This window comes from Pungitius pungitius, chromosome 11 (assembly GCF_949316345.1).
Source record: "Pungitius pungitius chromosome 11, fPunPun2.1, whole genome shotgun sequence".
NCBI classification, from domain to species: domain Eukaryota; kingdom Metazoa; phylum Chordata; class Actinopteri; order Perciformes; family Gasterosteidae; genus Pungitius; species Pungitius pungitius.
Window position 1 is genome coordinate 17836397 of NC_084910.1, and position 24081 is coordinate 17860477.

Sequence of the window (24081 nt, forward strand, 5' to 3'; positions counted from 1 at the left end):
GAAGAAAAGGAGTTTCAGCATTTGGGGCTAGACGTTTCCTACCTGTTTAGATCCCTCATCATGAGGTTTTGGAACTCGGAGGATATTCCCCTGTTGAAGCTGGGCCGTGACAGCAGCCTGTCCGCCTGCCTCTCCTGCACCCTGTCGGTCTGGTGGCTGGGCTGCCTCTGCAGGTGCGGGTTACGCAAGGCCATGCTGATGTCATTCAGGAGGCGGGGCAAGGGACCCAGTTTGATGATGGCATCCTGTGGTTCAAAGAAAACCAGTTTGGCTGAGTTTTGCTGCGGAATTCAAAAAATAATTGATTTTTGAGTTATTTTACGAGAGCTCGTTGAAATCAAGGCTAATTAAGGAAGAAGGTTGTGCAAGTTGTATCTAAGCAATCGGTATTATAGTACCAAAGAGCATGGTATCATCATGTGTTATTTATTAACCTGTATGCCAACATGATTAAAAATGCAGCACCATTACCAAATAATGACAATAGATAATTGATCTAAAACCCCGGAAGTCCTGAAAAATCAAAACACCAAATGAAAAGGGTTACATTATGCTACATGAACTTAAATATCCCTACTGTCTCAACATGTGTGTCAATTACTGTTTTGTCGAGGTCCGAGTGTAGATGAGTGTGTTCTTTGGATGGCAGAGAGGACGCGTCATGCTTGGGGTTTACCTTGCTGAGCTGAGAAATGACCTCCCAGAGGAGGCTGTGGAGGATGGACAGCTCCCTGCCCAAGTCGATGTATCCCTCGAAGCCGCCCGCGTTGCTGACGCTGTCGAGGTTGGAGATCTCGTAGAGGAACTGCTGCATGGAGCCCCACTCCATCTCCAAAAACTCGTTCATGAAACACATGTAGTCCTCTTTATTGCCAAACCTGCGGACGGGAAAGGGGAGGAGAGAAGGGAAAAGGGACGAGAAAATATTGAAGAAAACAGTGTTGTTTTGGCGGGAAAATTAAATGTCAACTCCCTTTCATGATTTCGGGCAAGGAAGGGCAAAAACTAATCAGATTCAATCAATATTGTTAGGTAGTAGATCTTTTCATTAGTATTTAGAACCAAACATGGTTTTGAATGCTCTTAAACTAAACCTACGTTGTTTCATAGTGTTGTTGTTTTGGATCGGATGCGCCTACATTTGAACAATTGGTTAACTGTGACTTCTGTTTAACGTTTGATGCCAGACACTGTCTACTGCAAACAACACAAGTAGCACACTGACTTGGAGGGGAGGAAAAGGGGAGGAAAGGCCGGCGAGGAGAGAAGGGAAAAGGGACGAGAAAATATTGAAGAAAACAGGGAGCGTTGTTTTGGCGGGAAAATTAAATGTCGACTCCCTTTCATGATTTTGGGCAAGAAAGCGCAAAAACTAATCATATTCAATCAATAGTGTTAGGCATTACAATTTTTTTATTAGTATTTAGAACAAAACATGGTTTTGAATGCTCTTAAGCCAAACCTACGTTGTTGCTTTGGGTCGGTTGCGCCTACATTTGAAAAATTGGTTAACTAATACTGTCAACTGAGAACAACACAAGCAGCCCACTGACTTGGAGAAGTTAGCCAGGTTTTGCACCACTTTGGCGATGAGGGTGAGCGTGCGGGACGTCTGCTCGTCGGGGTACTCCTGCGTGAGGTTGAAGAGCGACGGGGACATGATGGCCGGACACAGGAAGCGCAGGAAGAGGGAGCCGCTGATGAGCCGGTCGGCGATGTCCTCCCGGCCTCTCTCGGCGCAGCGCACTCTCCAGGAGGCAAAGACCTCCTTCAGCTCTCGAGGGAACACGCTGGGGAGGCGAACACGCAACCGCGCGTTAGGAAGCAAGGGGGGTGGGGGGGAGTAGGGGGGAGTAGGAGTAGGGGGGAGGGAGCTCGGGTTTTCTCAGCAGCGCGTGGCCACTCACCAATGGGAGTTGACGATCTTGCAGAGTGCCAGCTCGCAGCACATGCGGAGATTGGCCTGGTGGTCCGGGAGCACGGAGGGGGGGGTCCTCATGGGGTCCACTTCGCAGTTTTCCTCTGACTCATACAAGGCCCTGATGAACTCGCCTGCAAATGACATTTCGTCAGTAACAGCAAAACGGTGGGACCTGTTCACAGAGATCAGTTCAGTGACGTTAATACAGCAGTATTAAGTGTCCTTACAAGACACGATGCAGTTATAGTCAATAATTTAAGCTCATTGAAAAGACACTTTAAAACCTCAATTTTCCACCTGAGAAATTCAATGAAATCCTTTGTTTGTTTTTCTCATCTTGAAAGGAATGATTGGGAGTTGGTGTTGTTGCATCTGGATCCTTTCAATGCTTTTTCTAACACGATGAACAATTCAATCAGGGAACCGTTTTTAAATATGCCCTCGAAAGAATACAAGTTAAAGAGAGCGTCTGACACCCAACTGAGCATCATTTTATATTAATTAAATCTTATTCTAAAGTTCATTATCATCCCTCTACCCGAAACTATTTCTTTCATTACATTTGTTTTGAAATACAAATTAATGGGAAGCAGTTTCAGCTGCACTGTCTGTGTGAAAAGTGTCTATTAGATTCAGATTTATTGATTTCATTGGGAATCATCTCCCTTTAGGGAAGCTGTGTTACTCTTCCTGGAGAAGAGACGTCAGACGCTAATCCGGAAACACGATGAAACTCAACAGAAGCTCGGCGCTTTAATCCAAAGGCTCAGACAGCGCCGCTCTGCTGCGGCTCACCTATGGCGTCCTTGAGGTACTTGTGTCCGATCAGCTTGAGGTACTCTTCTATGGCTTTCGTGGCCAGCGTGTTCTCTCTGAATATCAGGTGCTCTCGGTCCATGAATCTGTCCACCTCGCACATGGCCATGTCCGACAGGAAGTCCTGGAGAAGGAGAGGACACATGTTATTGTTGAGAGAAAAAAAAAAAAAGCAGGACTTGAGGATCCACCTTAAGGAGCCCCTACCTTAGCCTTCCCGGTGCTCTGCAGTATGTGCACCAACGCGCAGGCCACCTCCTCTTTGCTCTTGACGCTCAGCACGGGCTCCAGCACGGCGCACAGCGTGCGGTAGTTGTTGGTGACGTACTCGGCGAACTCCTTGTACAGCTCCATGGGAAGGATGTTCATGGTCTGGAAGCGGGACTTGAGGCGCAGGGACGCGTTGATGATCTTCCCGCCGCCGCCCCCAGCTCCCTTGGTGAGCACGCTGGGCTGGATGACCGGGTACCACTGCTCCACGAACTGACGCCCGGTGATGCTCGAGATGGGGATGCTGACGAGCCCCAGGTATGTGCTCTTTTCCTTCGAGAGGTAGGAGAAGAAGAAAAAGGACACTCCGGATATAAATGAGTCGCTTTGCTGTGATGGCGCTACTTTTTCATTCTAATTACTAAAAGTTTTCTTCAAGTGACAAACCTTAAAACATTTCACTGCGGCTGTGTACCCGCGGGGGAGGGGGGGGGGGGGGGGGGGGACGATGACTCAATGATTATGTCATTAATTAAAAATGTTTCTGTTCATCTTTGTTTGTGAACGGACTCGCTGCGGTTTGAAGACCCTTCGGTTTCTCCTCCGACCCCCCCGACTCAGGACGCTGCATAACCCCGAGCATGTTGTTATGAAGCCATTAGCCCAAATGATAAAAAGACAAAACCCCATTTTGCTGTTGGCAATTTCATTATTAAGCCACTGAATGAAGAAGCAGCCTTTTTGGCATAATGTTTCTCATCTTTTTTTTGGGTTTCAGTTGAACTGATTCCGTTGTAACAATATTGAAGAAACACTTTCGGCTAACTTTAAGATGAACCTTTGAGACTTTCATCCTGTTATACCCTCATGTGGAGACAACTAAATTGAGAAGGGAAACATGTGACTCTGGGCGGAGGGACCTCGTTTGACCCCCGCGGGTTGCACCTGCGCGTTACCCTACGGGTCCCCCCCAGGGGGGGTCACCTTGCGTCTCTTCTTGTCCGTCTCCTTGTACAGGTGGAGGCGCAGGTTGCGGACGGCGGGCAGGTTGTTGAACTCGAAGTGCTCCCCCCAGAAGACGGTGTCGGTGCGGGGCTTGCTGGTGGTGCGCGCGTACAGCATGTCGTCCAGGCACAGCTCGCAGTAGTAGCGCTTCTTGGCTGGGAGCTCGCGGGCCTCGATGATCCACAGTTTGAGCACGTTGTCCACCCGCCGACTGTTGTCCTGCGTGGAGGGGGTCAAACGAGGGTCAAACGAGGTCAGGTGCATCCGGAAGTCATGAAAAAAAAACAAAAAAAAACGCAGGACACGGGGAGAGAGATGGAAAAGCGTGGCAAACGACAAAGAAAAAGGTTCTGAAGGTATGGAAACCGTCATCGGCTTTTGCAAAAGTGATCTGGACTCTGGACTGGAACACAGAAACGTACGTCAGCGCGACACAGGACACAGAAAACGGGGGCAAAACGACAGAGAAAGCGTGAAGAGCAACAACAACACCGCGTGAGCGGCTTACCCGGCCGGATAAAAGCCCACTTAAACGCACACGAGGACACGAATGACACAATGCAGGTGTGCTGCAGAGACGAGAGGGGGGGGGGCACGGCGGGGGGGGAACAAACAGTGGTGGCAATGTTTCTGCAGACAGCTCAGTTTCCTAATCATGATCACGAAGCCCGAGCTATATTTGACATCCCCCCACGGGAGAAGAGGGAGTGCCGGCCCGGGGGGGGAGGGGGGGGGGGCAGGCTGACCCATTTCCACAGGGCCCGAGCGCCATCGTGTTTGCTTCAGACGGGCATCTGGTGGCTCAGTTTTGCGAGAGCACGCCAGCATGGGCTCGAGTGCTCCACCTTGACGCCGCGTCGGATGTTTTTGTAGTTACACACAACCGAAAGAAAAGAAACCCGAAGCTCAGAGAGGGAATCAAAAGGCTACAGAAGGTCAGGGACCACAATGATTGTCTTTGTCCTCGGCAGTGGGTCTTATCTCTGTTGTTGCATCTGGGCTCGGGAGCTCGGCGCGTGTTGTTTTTTTTCGAGGCGGGGCGGGTTTTGGAGAGAGCCCCCCCGCGTGGAGTCCTTGGAGCTCCGTGACTCAGCCGGGACCCCCCGCGGGCCGAGCATCTGGACGAGGCGTTTGGGCCCGGCCAGCGTTTCGTCTCAGTCGGGCTTTAATAAGTCTTCGTTCCCCGGCTGCCATCAAAGCTGCGCAGCTCGCACGCCCGTTCGCTTTCTTTAATAACAGCGTCGGGGGAAATGTGGGACAATTTTTGCAGAAATATGAAATCTGGGGGAAAATTAGGATATTGGTTTTTGAGCCGAGACATGAGGAGCTGACATTTGCTGTTTTTAAAGCTGCTGAGGACGGAAACACAGGCACAGCGCCTTAAAGCTGCACTTTTTTTGTATGTGTGAATAAACCACACTATCTGCTTGGCTCCATCTCATCTGTAATAATACGACTGTCACATGTGAACCACCACCAACTGCCTCTGGGTCATTCTCATCCCACACCTCGTACAATCATCATTGGGTTGAGGTGTTGTGAATACTTTTCGGTTTACGGCAAACTATACCTGTGGGAGGTAAACTGTTGTGTAGCTTAACTGGACACGCGGATGTATGATGAGAACGAGAGGTGGAGGCGGGGTCTGTTCATTCCAATCAAAGTTATCGTTGCATTCAAAAAAAAAAAAAAAAGGTTTGCATACTAGTGTAGAATTCTAAAGAAGAAAATACCCAGATGTCACATGAGCTCGAAAGGACCATGTTTTGCCCGTGCAAAAGCTTAAAAAAAAAAAATTAGCATTCTGTATGAAAGTCAATAAAAAGGAAACAGAATGCAAAAAAAGGCACTTTTGTCTTTTAGGGCCTTTAGAAAATAGTAAATGCTATTAATCTCTTAAATTACTGGTAAAAGGCAACGAAGAACAAATCTGTTATTGCGAGGTGCTTCCTGCACGAGGCCCACGGTGAGAAGTCACCTGGACTCGTCGGTGTTCGATCGAGTCTCACAGACACGCCGCCTGCTGCGTGCGCTTTAATGACATCACACCACACCCCGTGTGTGCACGTCAAAGCGGCGGTTCGGACGTCACTCTGATTCGTCGGCGCTGAGAGGGCGACTGAAACGGTTCAAAGCGGACACACACACACACAGACACGAAAAAGATGGGAGTTGACACAGAGCAATGAGGCGCTGCGCTCTTGTTGCAAACAGACAACGGCGGGGAGACCGGGAGGAGAGAGAGAGACACACAGACAGAGGGACCATCCTCCTCTCTTCCACCTTCTTCTTCTACCTCTACCGCATCCCTTTCTCTCCCCTCACCTTGTTGGGCTTGACAGCTCTCTGCAGGTTCTCGATCCATTTGTCTCTCTCTGCGGCCGAGCGACACGCAAAGCACTTGGTTCCCGACGCCGTGGTCACCTGAGGTCATAGCCAACGGTAGATTCATCAACCACAGCCATTAGTTACCATGGAGACTGCGACTAAAGGCGCCAAAACAATGTCCTGCAGTCACTCTCAGCCCCTCCGCGGTGCTGCGCTAATGGAGAGGTGGTGGGAAGAAGCTGACACTCTCTCTCTCTCTCGAAAAGAAAAAAAAAGGGCTCATTGTTTCTTTCATTCCTCACATGTAAAAAAAAAAAAAAGGACACTTTTCTCATCATCAGCGTCACAAACGGTGATATTCACCGTACTGCACAGCTGCAGCCTCGGGTTCCTCACCTCGAAGCAGTACTCTTGTCCCAGGATGCTGGAGTGGACGGGTTTGATGATGGCGTCCTCGTCCAGGGTGAGGTCCAGCGCCTCGGCGGCGCTGCTGGGGGACAGCAAGGACTCGTGGGAGTGGGACTCTTTGAAGCTCTGCATCAAACGGGTCCTGGGAGGAGCGTCAGTGGTTTAGATGTTTAGAACACACAGGACGCGTCTGTCGACTTGGGAGGGGGGGGGGGGGGGGCAAAGTTTAAGCAAGACGTTATAACAGCTCAGAGCCACAGTAGTAACCCTGTGATGCTGAGGGACGCGAGGGGGGGGGGGGGGGAGGGGGGGGGGGGAGAGAGTGCGCCACACTCCAGGCAACGAGAAATAATGAATATTTTGAAACCATTCATTTTGAATAATTTAACAGGCGGCTTTGAAGCGGGCCTCTAATAGCACACGGGTCGTTAGCAGTAGGCTTTAAGAAAATCCAGGGGACGGAATAGACAGCAAAGAGACTCAATAATATCATGTCATCATATTATCATTTGTTTCAGTGTCAATAGTTGCTTGTGTCATGACAGCTTAATACACAACCAGAAGAATGTGATGCTACATTCAGAGCGATTAATTTGTAGTTATTGATGTGGTCGTCTTAACAGATGTGTCCGGCATTTCTCCTGCAGGCAAAACATGTTAAACTGTACAAACAATATCTACAGATTCAAAAATGATGCCCGATTAATATTTCTACACTGATCCAGACCCAGAAGTAAGAGAAACGAGGTTTCCTCTGAAGCCCCTTTCCATCACGCTCTCACCCACACACTCACTCCCACACACACACACACGCATGTTCCACCACTGGATCACTACAACACACAGCGCGTCCAACCCGGACCAAGTGCCCCCCTCCCCCACCCCCCATCGCAGGAGAAAAAGGGAGGATTGGAGCAAAAGAAACTCGCACTGCTTTAACCGACATTCAATCATACTGTTCATCAACAGCGCGCTGATTACGTGGAGGGGAACCAGCGATAAAAATAGACCCAAAGGAATGAGTCAGATTGGGGGAGGGGGAAGGAGAGTGGGGGAGGTCAGGAGAGGTGGGGAGGGGGTGGAGGGAGAAGACCTTTCGGAGAGGAAGATGAGAGGAGGGAAGACGGACTGAGGAGGAGAGAGCGCGAGGGATGGAGGAGAGAGAAGGTCCAAGATCTGCAGGTAAAGTCACACACACACACACACACACACACACACGCACACACACGCACAGACCTTTTATGAGAAAACAACCTTAGAACCAGAAACAAGGATTCAATTTTAGTGGTGTTGAAAACACGTTTTGTGTTTTGCTGCAGGAAGAAATTCACCTTTTACATTTAAGTGTGACGTCACAAACGGTTTTCTTTGTGTTTTTTTTTTCTCCAACAAATCACCTTGTTTTCAGGACTAAATCTGACAAAATTTTCAATTAAAAAAAAGATCAGCGAATATACAAATGAATTGTTGCATAAGAACACCTGGATCCAACATGTGGCCATGTTTAGGCAACTCCCAGAGTGCACTGTGGTACCCACCTGTCAATCACAACTGCTCAAATTTGAGGACAATTTTGTTTTTTATCAAATTGAAAATCTTCATGTTTTGACCAAAAATGAATTGAGAAATTATCCGTGGAAATAAAAATGTTTTTCTTAACAAGTAATGTGCAAGGTACTCAACAGACTAATTGATAATTAAAATATGCGCATGACATATTCCTGCAGGTCATCCCGGGACACTGAAACGCACATACAGAATAAAGATGTGTGAGTTATGTGACAGGGGGGGGGGGACCCAAAGTGTTTCATAGGAAGGGAGCTCTGAAACTTTAGGGTATTTGTAACAACAAAATGTTTTACAGAAAAAACAATATATCCTTATTTTAGAGCCTCTTCGGGAGGCTCAGAGGCACGTTAATGGCTGTGTGAATGTCAGACTGGTTGAAAAGCAGCAGCTCCTCTCAGCAAAATCTCTCTGGATGAATAAAAAGAGGAAAAAAAAAACAAAAAGAGGGAATAACAATGATCAACACTCCAGATGTTCCCCGACATGCCTGAGAGAAAACACATCCGGGGGCCGAGACGTTGGCATCCAACCTATTTAGCCCGTTTTGTGCCTCCTGAGACACCCGGAGAGCTGATGAACCACGTGGGGGCGCACCCCGGCCCCTCACTGCACCATCGACTGAGTGGACAAAACGATCGCTCGGAGCTCATTTATTCGTTCAGCAACAGAAAAATGACTCGGAGATTATTTTGGCGATCGATTTGAACCATCTTTAAAGCAAAAAAGTTCAGGCCTGTAATGTGTGGACCATGAAAGTGGAAAGTGAAAGTGGATATTTTGGGCTTCTGGACTCTTGGTTGGATGGAACAAACTGTCTTGAAGACATTACGTTGGGCTTTAATGAATTGTGGGATATTTTTAGGGTATTTTATGGCGACACTTGGCCAAATGATCCAGTTAGAGACAAAATACTGTAAAAGCGCTGCGGCCCTTCTAAGGAATTTTGCTGTTAAAACAGAAATGGGAGGGGTCAGTTTTTTTATTTTGTGCAAGAGGCTTTACTCAAAGTGTTCATGAAACGTAATAATAAAAGGACACACGAGTGACCTTTACACGAAAAATGCAGCTTACTGGGATCGTAATAGTTGATGTGGAAGTGTATTATTTCCTAAATCTCCTGTTTCTCCTTCAAAATCCAAACTTGTCAGAGCAAACTTCTGCAAAAAAAACAACAACCTGGCACCGTGAGACCATTTTCCATCAGAAATGACCGGTGTAGGTCTTGTGCCGCAGCGCCTGATGAGAAGGTGGAATTAAGCAAATCTCCCACCGACTCATTATGGTCTGGACAGCCGCCGTATGGCCGTCTGCTGGTTGCCATGGAGAGAGGAGAAACAGCGATGGAGCCGAGAGGTTTTTTTCATTGCAAGTGACACTTTGAGTGTAAAGTAAACAAGAACGGGTGGATGGGAATGGATCAAAAAAAAAAAAAAAAAAAAAGAGATAAAAATAGGTGAGAAAAAGAAAGAGATAGAAAGTGGTTGTGAGGGAGTCGGAAAGATATAATACAAATAAACAGACATAAATGAAATCGAGGTTGAGAGAAAGAGATGGAAAGGTTTGACATCTTAATGTACCATTGTCATCATAACCACACTCTGCATAGCTAAAATAATCACATGATTACTCTTTGCTGAGTCTAATCAAACTGTCCCTTTAAAGGGAAAGCAGGTGACGCACGTGAGGACAGAAGAAAGCAGCCGGACACGGCAGGTTCAACCCCCCCTCCCCCCCTGCCCCCCGCGGCGACTGCAGACCCCCCCAGCGCTCACTCACTGACCTGTCCTGGTCGGCACTGCGGAAGCGGGGGAGGATCATGTGGCGGAAACTGCTGGTTCGGTCCAGCTTGGGCTGACTCTTTGCCCTCTTGATGGAGCCCTTCAACCTCCTACTGAGGAAACTCTGCAGCGGGTGGAGGAGGAGAACCACGAGGGGGGGGGGGGGGGGGGGGGGGACAGTGGCAGAAGCATGTAGGAGAAGACGAGGGGACGGGGAGAGAGCCAGGGGGGGGGAGGGGGGAGGGTGGTTTACGGAGGAGGAGGATGGTGACAATGATCCCCGGGGGTGGAGGGGGGGGGGGGTTCGGTGGGGGTTTGTGTTGGCGTTTTTTTTTTTGAAGCAACACCAGAACCAGATGGAGACAAATGAGACACAGGATGCGTGACGGGAGAGAGCACAAGGTACATCTGTCATGAACAAGTGAATCGCGTGTCCACTGCAGTGCTGAGCCGCGCGGTCCAGTTCGCTTGCCCCCCCCCCCCCCCCCCCCCTCCCAGCGTGACCCCCCCCTTGCTCGAGCTTGCACCACCCGCCAGCTACTGAAGTGGTGAACTGTGGGATACGTCCTGGGAGAGGATTCACATCAGCCGAATTAATCAAGTAAGAAACTTGCCAAACGTTAGAATAATTTAGCTTGTTTATCTTTCTAAAGAAACCTATTTGACTTTGTTGTCACTTGTGACGTGTGCCGCAAATGACTTTTTTTGCAAATGTATCTTGGAAGAGGTGACATTTTCCACTCCGGTGACATTTCAAAAAGCCTTTTTAAAAGCCAAACAATGACATTGTTACTTTCGCGGACCACAAATGTGGGTTTTCATGCTGTGAAGGTAACTTCAGATCACTTTGTGCTTTTTTTCTTTCTCAGGTGCCTGAAGGGAATCTCTTGAGCTCTCGGCAACATCACTCATGTACCTACAGCACAAACGCATCCCCGAGTGGGAGAATCACTGCAGGGAAAATGACACCTCATCATCTGGCATGAGGCGAATGGCTTTGAAGCCTGTCTTGAGGATATGACTAAACACTTGGCTCCATCTGCCGGTTCCAAGCTAATGGCCCGCGTGACTAAATCGGATTTGATAAGCCTCTCCGTCCGACACTTTAAGTCTCGGAGAGTAAAAGCATTCAGTGCAGACATCGAGGGAAAATAGCACGGAATAACAAAATAGAGGGAGGTAAATGTTGAAAAAAAAAACAGGGTGGGTGGGTGGGGGACTGTGATGTGTCACAAAACACATAGACCTGGGTACTTTGTTTGTGTAATTATCTGCAATTTAAATGATTATGAAAATACTAATTATAACACCTGCTAAAATACACTGTAGGGAGATTTTTTAATGCAAAATGGATGTGTTCACTTATTCGAAGTACAATTTGTTAGCAAAAGGCCACTTTCAATGACATTTTCAATGCCGGGCCTTTTTTTGGGGGGGGATAATAATGTGAGACAGTTAACGCCACAGCTCACACGACACGGACTCTAACCTGTGGGGATCAGGCTTCGTCTTCCAAATCAGAGAATTTAAAATATCTAAACGGAAACAGTCACCATTCATTTGCCTTCGTGGAGGTGTGAAGGAAGGGAAGGAGGACTGCGTTCCTGCCTCCTCCACTCACAGCGACTGTGTGCAAAGAGCAGCACAAATAGCGGCAGGGAGCCGGGGGGGGGGGGGAACAAAGAACACGGGAACAAACGTAATAAAGCCACCGATCCGTCCTTTAAGCCCTTTCATGTGCGCGTTTTGGTACCTTGTGATTGGGAGTTTTTTATTTCCATGAATAAAACAATAAACAGATTATTTTTGGCCGCAGACAAAATGTGTTTTGCCCGCCAGCTCCCTCTTGTCCTCAAGATGTCTTTGGCATAAAAAAAAAAAAAGACTTTTCTTTTTATTACCTCAGTTTTGTTGACATTAAGGAATCCCACCAGGTGTTTTACATTCACTACAAGTCACATTCACTTCAGTCAAACAGGTGTAACCTGTTATGCTGTTTTTAAATTTCTTTATTATGAGATGAAACATTACCTAATAATGCTACGCTAATAATGATTATATACACACACATTACGCAAATTATAACCACAAGAAGATGTAAACTACATAAAAAACTTTTATTTACTTTTCCCTAAACAAGAACATGCATTTTACAATAACTTGTCTTGCACACACACACACACACACACACACACTCGGGCCTGTTATCGTCCCAATGATTCTGTGAATATCACAGGAGAGTCCATTCTAGATATATCAAATATATAAATATATTCTTTAAGAAATGAAATTAAAATGTCTCTGCTTCAGCCATGTTTGTGTCACATACCTCAACAGGGGGAAGTGGTGCAATAAACGTTCCTCCCGCCGCTGGACTCAACCCGGCAGCCCTCCAGCCTCCGCCCCAGTACCAGAAGGGGGGGGAGGAGGGGGAGGAAGAGGCAGCAGGCGAGCGGGGCAGGGTGAGGGAGGGGGAGAGGGGCAGCGAGAGGGGCGTTGGGGGCGTGCCGGGCCCCCTCCTGGAGCCCTTTCGCTGCCGCTGGCACGGGGGGAGGGACGGGGAGACGGCCAGGGAGAGGGGGAAAGGGCGGGGCGGGGTGCCGGCGAGGGACAGCGAGAGGGACGGGGGCAGCGAGCGGGGCCGGGGAAAGGGGGGGTTACTCACGGATTGTCGAAAGGGTTGAATTGGGGCGGTGGGAGGGACCTCCATGCTGGGCTGCTTCCCAATGGCTATGCTCTTCCGCCGGGCGCGATGATCTAAGAGAGAGGAAAGGTAGAACAGGTGAGACTCGTCGTGGGGGGGGGAGCACTTATTGAGGGTTCGGGGGGGCAGGTGATCATTGGATGATGAAAGTGACGTTTGGGCGATGAGTCAACAAATGATTTGGCCCCAGACGTCATCTTCAACCCGCTGGTGAAGTGAAGTTACAGGATCCGACCCACCTTTCAAAGGCAGGTAGAGCTCTTCAGATGTTTAAACAACTCTTTTCAAATACGTTTTTCAGACAAAGACAAAGTTTTACATTTCTGCACATTTGAGTTGGTCACATTTGCTTGTTGGTTTAATTTAATTGTATTTCTGGAGCATTGCGGCCGATCTCACCCTGACTTGGCTCTCAGCTTCTGCTGTCACCATAATACTCAGGCCCACACACACACACACACACACACACACACACACACCTCATTTCTCCCACGCAGCTATTTTACATAAATCAAATAGTGCATTTATCACTCTACCTCTCCTCATCCCCTGGTCTCCTTTCTTTCTCTCCTTCTCTCATACAGTCCTCTCCTTCCATCCCCTTTCAAATATGTGTGGCACCTAGAACCTTCCATTTTCTCCACATTGCCTTCATCTGTATTTATTTCATCCCCCGTCGCCGCTCTCTTTTCACTGCCTCTTTCATTTACCCGTCCAAATAGCAATCTCTTCACCGCAAAAAGCCCGTCCTGTCCGTCCGCAATCCAAACTGCCCCCCCCCCCACATCAGGAGGGAAGAAGATGACTTTTAAGGTGCCTGTTGCCTTCCAGACCTCAAACAATGCCAGTGTCTATTCCTCAAAACCACCAAATCAAACTGTGCAGGCCGAACGGTGGAGTCTTTTAAATGAAATCTGAGAGCACAGGGTTGGTAAGAGATTGAGGGGGGGGGGGGGGGGGCTCAATATCCAGCACCATTGTGTCAAGAGCGCTTTTAGCACTTGACGGTACTCGCAGCGAAAGGCATTTCATTTGAATCTCCTCAAAATTGTGTTTTGTAAGAGCATTACATAATTGCAAGCTTTTTTTTTACCATTTGAAAGACTCCAACCAACGCTTATAAGAAGATTGACACCGAATGACAGAAAATTAGTAGCTGGTAATTCCAAGAAAGGACTGATTACTACATTTCAGGAATTGAACCCACGAATATTTTTAATTCATCACAGTTCCTCAGTTGTTACTCTGCAAGAAGAGTCAATTAACAGCGGCACGTCGTGGGTGCTGCCCTGTACGGCCGGAGGTGACGCCATCATTAAAACACACCATAACTGGACCCATTTAAGAGGCATCAGAGCAGTGATATCAGGAACCGCTTGAGAACATATTGTTTCCCAAACTAATTAGATTGTCCTGGAGGAGCCCGGTTGTGCCAAGCAGATTGGTGATTTAGCACTCCAAAAAAACCTAAAACAAAGAACACTGAAGCTCGGGCTGTTTCTGTGGGTTTAGATCCAGAGAGTGAGATCAGAAAAGCAAGAAGCCTATGAGTTTGTGCACTATGAGCAGAGAGCACGCGCCGATTCATTGAGGGGGGGGGGGGGGGGGTTTCGCCCCAAATCATGTGATCATGTGAACAAAGATAATAAATAGTATTCTACATTTTACCTCCCTACATTACCTCCCACTCGGACAGCCCCTTAAGGCCCCAGACTCGGACCCGTGTGTTGTGTGATTTGGAAGCTCATGTTATTTCATTTCACATAATCACTGAAAAACATTAGCGTCAATGTTGAGAAATTCTGCATACTGACCTCGCGCGTTGATTAAAAAAAAGTAGATTAATTAACTCCATGTCTTTAAGGACAACTATTCTAAGCATTTAAGTTAATACAGATATAAATCACATTACATTTCAATAAGAAAACTGCTGAGCTAGAATCCCTAAGAGCCACGGAGGCTTTTACTTTCTTAATTTTGAAAAAAAGACTGATGCAAATGTTGGGATATAAATGCAGATTGACCTTTTGTAAATGTATGTATATTTCTAGACTCTCCTAGTGAGAACACACTGATCTTATTCAGATGTGTCTGTATTGATTTGCATCTCGGGCTGAGATCAGAACGGGGCATAATGATCCTGTGAGTTTATAGCACGCAGTGTATAAATGATTACTTCTCAATGAAAGCACCGTGCAGGGAGATAAGTGTAGGAGGTTAAATGCTCCTTCATGCATGTCACCTCTCTGCAGTAACACCAATGACAGTAGTGCAAACATGAAATACTAATGTGCACGTTTTACTGCAAGTCCGCTGTAAGTGTCCAAGCCTGTGTGTGTAGTTGTGCTCCTTCTACATTAATTCACTGTAAAAGTGAACCGTCAAAGCATATTATCCATCGATTTATGGATATTTAATCATAGGTGAGTACACATTAGTAGATATTCTTATTGCCGCGAGACACGCGACAGGAGCAATAATAAAAAACGCATTACTGTAAGCTAAGACATGCGTTAAGATTAATTAATCACTCAACATGAGATGTGGTTGAAAGACGTGGACCTTCTGTTAGGGGTTCAGTTCCAGTGTTTGTCCAACAACAAGTACAGGTAAATGACATTTGTATTTTTTGAGGTTGGAGCAAACAAAATAGAATTGAATCCAAACTATGACCGATCATCTGCTTCTCTCATCCATCCAATAACCTCCTTACTAAACTGGTTTCCTCCTGGACTGTATCCCCAATTGAATCTCCCGACTCGTTTTGTCCAAAAAACAAACCCCTTTTTTCATTTTCTATCTTCTCTAACAGTCACACCTGCTGACATGTCCTCCTTTGATTGTTCCTGAGGTTTTCTACAGGGTTACATCCAACAAAGGCCCACCTCCTTTTCATTTTAACAAGTATTGCCTCTGATTTTTTTTTGCCCCAGTTTAAAAGACAGACACTTACAAAAAGCAGGACAGCGTTTGAGCCCAGAATAAAGCAGTCGCATGCGTTCGGGTGGCGCCTATATTTTTGAAGTTACTCCACCTGCTGCATTATCTGTCATTTGGTAAGAGGTGCCCGCAGCGGACTTGTCATTCTGGAAAATGGACACTCTTCAAATTGAAAGCCGACCCAAATGCACTTCTCAAACACAACACACCGCACACTCTTTGTACACTTAACATGCAAACGGTGGAGAGATGTGGGTGGCAGCACGGGCTCATTCGGAATCAGTGAATAAATCATCGGATCCGTCATCGCTATGGCGATGGCAAAATTTGAGCAGTGTGGCAAATTAAAGCAGAAAGAAAATGCACGGTCATTGTCTTTTTTCAACATTTTCGCTTCCCTGGTTTTATTACGCTAACAAAAGCATACGTCTGGAGCTAAAAAAGTCTGGATCCATCCAACCATCGCGCGCCTCTCTTTCAGATCCAAAGCCCGGGCTTTGTTTTCTGTTGCCATGGCAATGCTTTTCCACCCCCCCCCCCTCACCGAAGTACCTTAAATTTCAGTTTCAAACGTGGCATACACCTCTCTGCATGGAGAAGATACTCGTGCACGGCCTCTTTGATTCGCGCGTTGTTGCCTGTTGATGAAAGGCAGACTGGAAAACGTGGCCTGGCTGAGGTGTCACAGTGTCACCGGGGATTGGGGGGGGGGGTTGTGACTCAGGGCTGCCGGGGTCTTGCGGCAGGTAGACATGCTTGTCTCTTTCATTTAGCTGCTTAATAACTCGGTCGGGATGAAGGACTGCAGGTGCACGTCGGTCAGGAACCCCGCGATGCAGCGGGGAAGAACCACCCGATTCCCACCTGGCGGGTTGCATTTGTCGCGTCGTGCACTTCTGATCCGCTACCTACGCTGACATCTGATTGGATGGGGAGCGCTCGGCTGGCCTTGCTCGGGGTTACCGGGGAGAGGTGCGACTGACCCTTCGCTAAGCCCCCCCCCCCACCCGCTGCCGCTCGGTTAAGCTGTCAGAGCCCCCAGGTCGCCCACGCGTCACAAACTGTCCTCCCTGAGTAAATATCATCGCATTTGGGGTAAATGGAAATGTAAGCAGGCCGAAGGAATGTGCGTTTGAATGATAAGACTTTTAGGTTTTAACCACATATTCATGTCATTATTAGACTTTACTAAGCTTCACTAAGCTTGCACATGCACATGCACATGCTCTGTACGACAAGGGAGAAGGGTGACAATTAGCTTAGCATAAAGACTAGTCACAAGTGCCAAACACTAATCCAGGCTTTGTTCATGTTCACCTTCTAATTTCATTTCTTTAATGTCTACAAACAGAAACAGGAGAGAAAAAAAGACAACGTGTGGTTGCACTGCACCTGGGAAAAGACTCGAGCTAACAGCACGTGTGGATGGACCAATATTCAGCTGATGTTCATGGGCAGAATTAAATATGTTTTAATTAGTTTAGCTTTAAATGTGTTGTAATGTGGAAGCGACTAAACCAATTTCCTGCTAGTTCCAGTCTCGATTGCTCGGCTGATTTAATGGCGTCGCGGTTCCGCTTCCAGAGTCATTGTGTCGATATAAGAGCGGTATTGATCCTCTCATTGTATGCGTATATACCAAAATGTCAAACCATTATATACTAAAAGTCAGATCAGAACACACGGTATAAGTGTCGATCGACCATGCATTTCCATTATTTATTAATCTTTAAGTTTCTTGGATTGGAAGGTGCTAAAATGGCAGCACAAACTGATGTAACAGTGGCTAACGTTGCTGCTGCTTTATTAAACTGTCGCAAAAGAGCCTCACATGCCTGCCCTTCAATTGGTTATTTTGTCCAAGCAACAATCCAAAAATATTATTTTTGTAATCGTCACTCATCAATTGGTTTTCAACTGGCCAAATATCGCAGCGATAAATGACCATCGACACGGCAAAAACCAAACTGTACTGTGTGAAATGCATGGTATGCATGCATGTATGCAACCAGCCAGCGTGTTCACATGCGGGCGCAGCCATGTGCTGGGCAGCATGTGAAATTCTGCGCCCGCTCATTTTGAATGTAAATCCGATGTCAAGCAGAACGCTGAAGAGGGAACGTGTGGGTGGCAATCGCTTCCAGCTCAGACCCTCCGAGAGAACGGAGAGAGTGCCGGAGTTAAAAGAGTGGGAGGGAGGGATGTAGACATACATGAGCAAGAGGTTGGTTTAAAAAAAACAGGGGAGGGGGGTGGGTAGGTGTTCGTGTAGGAGTAGGGGGGGGCAGCGCCAGAGCAACGCTGCGTGGAGCGAAGACAGGACGAGGGAAAGAGAGAAAGGGAAAACGGGAAGAAGAGAGGATGAGAGAGGGAGAGAGAGAGCAATGGAGGAAATGCATCTGGGAGAGCGGTAACCAGAGAGGGAGGGAGGGTGTGAGGGGGCGTCGCACTGAGGGAGGGGGGGGGGGGGGACCAGGAGCCAGAGATGGAGACTGGAGTGGGAGTGGGTGTCTTAATAGCGCTGAAATGCTCAGGGCTTTTTTGTGTGTGTGTGTGTGTTTGCCTTTGTTATGATGGAGCGCTGGTTTGCTTTTGATCCATGAACTGCAGCCGGCGAATGCAAGGCGGGTCTCTCTCCCGCGTTCCTCCCGTTACGTAATTTAATGTATAACCCGCCTGTCATCCAGGGCTCGCGCCGGCACAGAGGCCGATTTTAAACACAGAGGATTCAACCCCCCCCCCCCCCTCCCGCACCCCTTCGCACGGCGGCAGCATCTCTCGGCAGACCTTGACCTCGCTATCAAAGGCCGGCGCGGTTTTGTGAAAACAGATTGCTAATGGACACGGCCCCGGCATGTTCCCATGAATGATGCATGTCCCGTGGAGGCTCACGGTGAGCGGTGTGTGGACCGATTAGCCGAGCAGCCATATCAGGCACGTGATGGCAACAAATAAGTATTCAGTTTATCTGCCGTTCATTTATGCTTGATGAATAATGGAAGCATCTTTGTGTCTAGTAATTATCTGTGATAAATGCCCATAGTCCTCTTCAGATTGCTTGTTTCGTCCAACAATCATATAAAATCCCACAAATCCCAATATTTGAGAAGCGTTATTGGTTATTAAACAGCAGGTTCTCTCCAACAAAGGTCAGTTTCATTCTTTCTAAAGCAAATAACCCTCATTTTCTGGTTTAACAATTTTGACACAGAGCCTGTGTTACAAACCGGAGGCGTGGAGTTTGAAAGGCGTGGGTGTTAGGCAGGCACAGAGCGTCTGATTTAAGACGCTATGGGCTCATATGGGAAACGTAGGATCCGGGGCTTTTTGGCCATGACTAATGGAGAGCCGGTGTGCAACCAGAACCAAGTGAGGAAACACAAAGCCAACGAAAACAACAGTAAGAGGGATGCTTAGTATATCTGCTTGAAGGCTAAATCAATCCAATCCTTTTACCCAATATGTCTATTTTTTGTGGCATTTAAGGGACGTCCTATTTCATAAGGGCCTGGAACCAGCAGGGGGTTAAACTGTGTTTCTTCAAACTGTCTGTAAAGACAGCAGGGCAGACGGACTGGACACTGTAGACCTTTACAGTTAAATGTTAAGTAGTCATGCTGCTGCTTGATGTAATCGTTGAACGAAAAAGTTCAACTACTAGAAGCAAGTGCCTCACTGGACGCCACTTTGTCTCAAGCCCACATAACACACTCAGTCTTTCCGGGGAGGCCCTTGAAAGAAACCTTCAGGTGAGACAGGTGAGACCGCGCTGAGAAGCAGAAGCAGACGGAACAGAGGACAGCGAACGCCAGCGCTCACTCGACGTCCGATACCGATGCGCCGGGGGAAACCTTTTGCCGTCTGTACTGAAAAACTAAGCAAACCTTTTCTGGAAGTTTATTTTAAAAAGAGACTGAAAACTGACCTGTAAAACGCTGTGAGACGAGGTTGTGTTGACTGGGCACTAACTATTGGGATATGTCTTCCTCTTCCTCGAACATGTCTCTCACATGCCCAGCTGCAGTAACACTTTCTTGATTATTCAAGAGAATTTGATGACCAACCTTCTGTTGATCAGTTCGTCTTCTCAGCTTCTACATAGAAACCACAATGCAAAACCCTCACCGGGAGAACCACGCAAGACTGGTTTAAAATAGAAAGAAAGTCATTGTTACATAAATAAATCATCGCCAGTGTGAGCGTTACACAACAGCCAAGAGTACAGAACATACAATAATACTCAAGTGTACAGTAGAACGATGGGGCTTTTAAATACATCTTACTGTAACTGCAAACGCACAAAATGACACAGTGGGGAACGAAGCATCGGCCAACTTTTGACAGCTGATCACAAGTTCCTCCACTCGACATGAACACTTGGAGCCAAGTTGGCAGACGATCAAATTCTGGACAATGCTTTTTTGTTCTCAAAGCCAATTTGCCTCGAAAAAGGGTTTTTGGATTACACAAGCCAATACTAGAAAGCAATGGATTTTCATTTTCTTGCTCTACTGAGAATTAGTGTGACACTAAAGCCTGACATTTACGTTTGAAACAAGAAAAATGCAATTGTCATGTCGGGTTCACGTTATTTACGTTACAAGTGCTTTTACCCATATTGGAAGACAAAGACATCCAGACATCAGACGGTGAGAACCTCACCTGCTCAGCGTGTCACTTAACAGGTGTTGGATCAATCAAGTCTTTTATTGAGCCTTCAGGGTCTTTTATAGGACCTTTTGGGGTTGTTTTAAACCCTCACAAAAATCAACTGAGCCGTCCAGCGTCATGACTACAGCTTTACGCAGACTTTTACTGCCCGGATATCACATGAGAGGAAGCAGCAGACGGTGCGCGTTGGGACTGCAAACCCACAGAAACACACGAGAGAAAAGTGACGTCATCGCGCTAGTGGCGGGTGCAAATGAGGTGAAGAGAAGCAGTTTGTTGAAAGCTATATGTGTACTTGAGCACAATTTAATGTGGCATTTGAAATGTTGTGCACAGAGCGTATCCCCGGAACAAGACAGTTTGATATGTAAAAATGACACGTCATGTTGTGAAATAGGCCCAATCGCACCGTTAAAGGTTCTCAACAGCAGCGTTGTTTTCCTTTGACGTAGGGCTGCACGGTGTGGCCAAAAATCCAAATCACGGTATTAAGAAACATTCTGACGGTATCCCGCTATATCACGGTATTACTTTTTCAAGTAAACACATTCATTCATTGACCCTGAAAACGACAATCTGTTCGCTGGCCAACTTGCTCGCAACTGGCCGGCGAGTTAGCTTGTTAGCGTGTTAGCTTGTTAGCGTGTTAGCTTGTTACCTTGTTTTGGCTGCTAGTGTTGCCACCAGATGTTCGACAGACTTTGCAATAAATTGTTTTCTGATCTAACGTAACTTACGTCGGATTTTCAAAAAAGCAAAAACCCTCCAAACAGACACGGCTCCTCTCTTGGGCACAAGTTGTGTCGGTGCATCTCTCGTCTGTCGTTGTTCCTCCTGTATCGCTTTTGTCTGTGTTTTCATGTAGCAACAGAGTTACTTCTTGTTGTGAGCTGTACCAAGCATGCAGTTCGGCGGGGAAATTTTTCATAAATGTACAATTATTAGTGTTACAAATTGTCTCGGTGTTTTACCCTGTTGTGGTTTATTCATTGTTGTTATAAAGCTACAACCATGACTTAATCTCAACACACGTAAGACAAGTACCTCCGACCTCCAGGTGCTCTGTGATGACATGTAAAAAGTAAAAATCTGCAGCCGTAAGGAGATCTTATACCGGTATACCGTTTGAAACAGATATTCCGTGCAGCCCTACTTTGACGCAAACATAATGAAGAGTATTTCTGCAATGAGACACATGTGGGGGCGGAAAAAAAGGTCAAATAAGAAGACAGGTTTGTCCTACCTAGATCAGGTGGGGGGCGGGATCCTGTTGTGCTTTATGTCCACACTTCTAGACAAAGTCTCCGGGTTTTCAGTCCGTGTGACCCCACAGTCCGCTGAGGCCAGCTACGACCGGACGATGCATTCACTGACTTCCACACTGTATTCCACTGGGTGTCGGTGTGTGTCCGTTTCAATCTGCAGCGGCTCCGCAGTTTATGTTACATTCCGGGCGAGCATCGTCGTCCGTTCTGAAATCAATACTACAAAAGCACACAGTGATACTGACGTCTACGGATAACCGAGCGGTTTTTGGCGGCCGCCAACAAGTGTCATGGGACACGTGCGTTTCTCTTGACTTGTCTGTTGGGCAGGAGACCGTCCCGTGGAGGGTTGATAAGGCCGCGCTCGAGTTCCAGACTTATTGACGTATTGCTCAAACAGCAAGGAGAAGAAAAATGGAATCAAGGGCGATCCTACTAAATCAAAAAGAAATTGACTCCATGCCCGTATATATAAATGATAAACACTGTGCCACTGCAAAGGCACCTGGAAACAGGGCTCCTTCAAGAGATTTATTGAATTCTTAAGGTATGATAGAAAAAGTACTATAGAGGTCTAAGTCTAAAGTACAATACCATATAAATATCACAGAAAATGATAAAGAATATATATAGAAATATCTATATAGATATATATATATTACCTAGATGTATCATACATTAAACAAATAGTATCACCAAGTAATATTCAAGAAATACAAAATACCATCAAGTGCAACATGGTGACCATAAACTCACTACTGAGCACCACAGGAACACTAAAAGTTCCAATATAAACGTAATAGGAGTATTATTTTATCTCATCAACTACAAACGTTAGCACTAAAAGTCTTCATTGCACAAAGTTAAAGAAGTGCAGGCGCCCTTTGGGGGGGGGGGGCTCTTCATAAAAGGTACAGCCCAGGTAAATTCGCAACGCGTGCCTTTACTTCCAACTTCAAAGTGCTGGATTTCTCCTTTAAAGGTGACCCAAAAGTGCCACCGCGATAAGAGTACAGGATGACAGGTATTAAGTAGGCCACTGTTCGTTAACTTGCATCCATGGACTAATTAGAGAGAGGAAAAAAAACAAACACTCCCAAAGCCAGCTGAGTGTTATAATTTCACACTGAGGCACCGTTCATCCTCTCCCCGCCTCCCCCCGGCAGCAGCAGCCCGCTTCTTCGGCTGTTCCGCGGCGGGCAGTCCGGCTGAGAGCTCCTCCTCCCCGGCGTCTCCTTGTCCTCTCTCCCCGGTGCCCTCCGCCCCGACCCTGCACTCGCGATTCCGGTGACCGACAGGAGATGCGCTGAGGCCAATTTCTCTCATCTTTTAGATGGGAATGTCCCTGCGATGCTGTCCTTAGCGGGTGTCCGTCTCGTGCACGTCGTAGATGAACTTGCCGAGGGCGAACGGGCGGACGGGGGGGGGACGGGGACGGGGGACGGACTCTGACGCTTTACTTGCAAACGAGAACTATGCATGCACGCAGAGGAGAAACGAGGCGCGCATCTGGACGTCCATTCGCCCGTGTGTGTGCACGCGCGTCCATGTCCACGTGTGCGCGAAGGAGCGGCGCGGTGCGGTGCGCGCTAAGTCCGCCTCCCTCTGTGTGCGTGCGCCAATTCGCGCCCCGCGCTCTCCACTGCGCCTTTTCTGTCCTGGTCGGAGACGGTGTGGACCGGCACCAACAACCACAGAGCGTTGAGGCGAGAGCGAAGTATGAAGAAGAAGAAGAAGAAAAAACGCGATGGCTAAAAAAAAAAAAAAAACTGAACGGGTGCCAGAAGCTGACGGGCAGCACAGGAAACTAAAAACTAAATCCGTCGCCCCTCTTCCCACCGAAACGGCAGCTCGTCCTCAAGTAATCCGCATGGCGCGCGACGGATGCTGCGGTGACTCGAGTCGGCGCCGCCTGGACGCAGATAATCCCGCGCAGGTGGACAGCAGCGCAGTTTGGAGAGGGAGCCGCAGCGCGCTGATACCCTGCACTTCTTCTCTCTCCCTCTCCCTCTCCCTCCCGTTCTCTCTCTCTCTCTCTCTCTCTCTCTCTCTCTCTCTCCCTCTCTCGCTGCGTGTGTAGGAAAGAGAGAAAGAGAGAGAGAGAGATGTTTGGAAACGGATTCCTGCTGGGACCTGGAGTGATTTCTAAGCCCCACAAGAAGCCCTCATCACTCTCTCTCCTCTTTCTAATTCCTCCTCTCTTCCTTTTTGCCTCCCTCACACCTCTCCGTTTTCCCTTTCGTTTCTACAGACGCGCGCACACACACTAGCACACACACAAACACACAGTGTGAAGTTCAGCATGTGGTGGGGGGGGGGGGGGGGGGGGGGGGTGCGTGTGTGTGGGAAGCATGCGAGCTTGTCATTACTCACACAATATACATCCACAAAGCCCAGAGCATACCACCTGCCCATGCCTACTGTTAAACATCCACACACACACACACACACACATGCGCGCGCACA

At 47.6% G+C, this 24081-nt stretch overlaps 1 protein-coding gene across 9 annotated transcripts in view; it reads right to left on the reverse strand.

Moving 5' to 3' along the window:
- Positions 1-24081, reverse strand: part of syngap1b (synaptic Ras GTPase activating protein 1b) — a 91132-nt gene that overhangs the window by 18065 nt on the left and 48986 nt on the right. For 7 of the 9 annotated variants that reach the window (XR_005114464.2, XM_037454651.2, XM_037454657.2 and 4 more), the window contains 11 exons: positions 12701-12792; positions 10038-10159; positions 6677-6830; positions 6278-6376; positions 3932-4171; positions 2945-3280; positions 2717-2861; positions 1908-2052; positions 1554-1790; positions 677-878; positions 43-281 (listed from right to left, as the gene is read on the reverse strand). Coding sequence is in view for 8 of the 9 variants with exons in the window: in XM_037454651.2 (XP_037310548.2) it covers positions 43-281; positions 677-878; positions 1554-1790; positions 1908-2052; positions 2717-2861; positions 2945-3280; positions 3932-4171; positions 6278-6376; positions 6677-6830; positions 10038-10159; positions 12701-12792 (2011 nt within the window). In the remaining variant the exon portion in view is untranslated. Of the gene's footprint in view, positions 1-42; positions 282-676; positions 879-1553; positions 1791-1907; positions 2053-2716; positions 2862-2944; positions 3281-3931; positions 4172-6277; positions 6377-6676; positions 6831-10037; positions 10160-12700; positions 12793-21593; positions 22393-24081 lie in introns of those variants that run through there. The other 2 variants (XM_037454658.2, XM_037454653.2) reach the window with 2 other exon arrangements.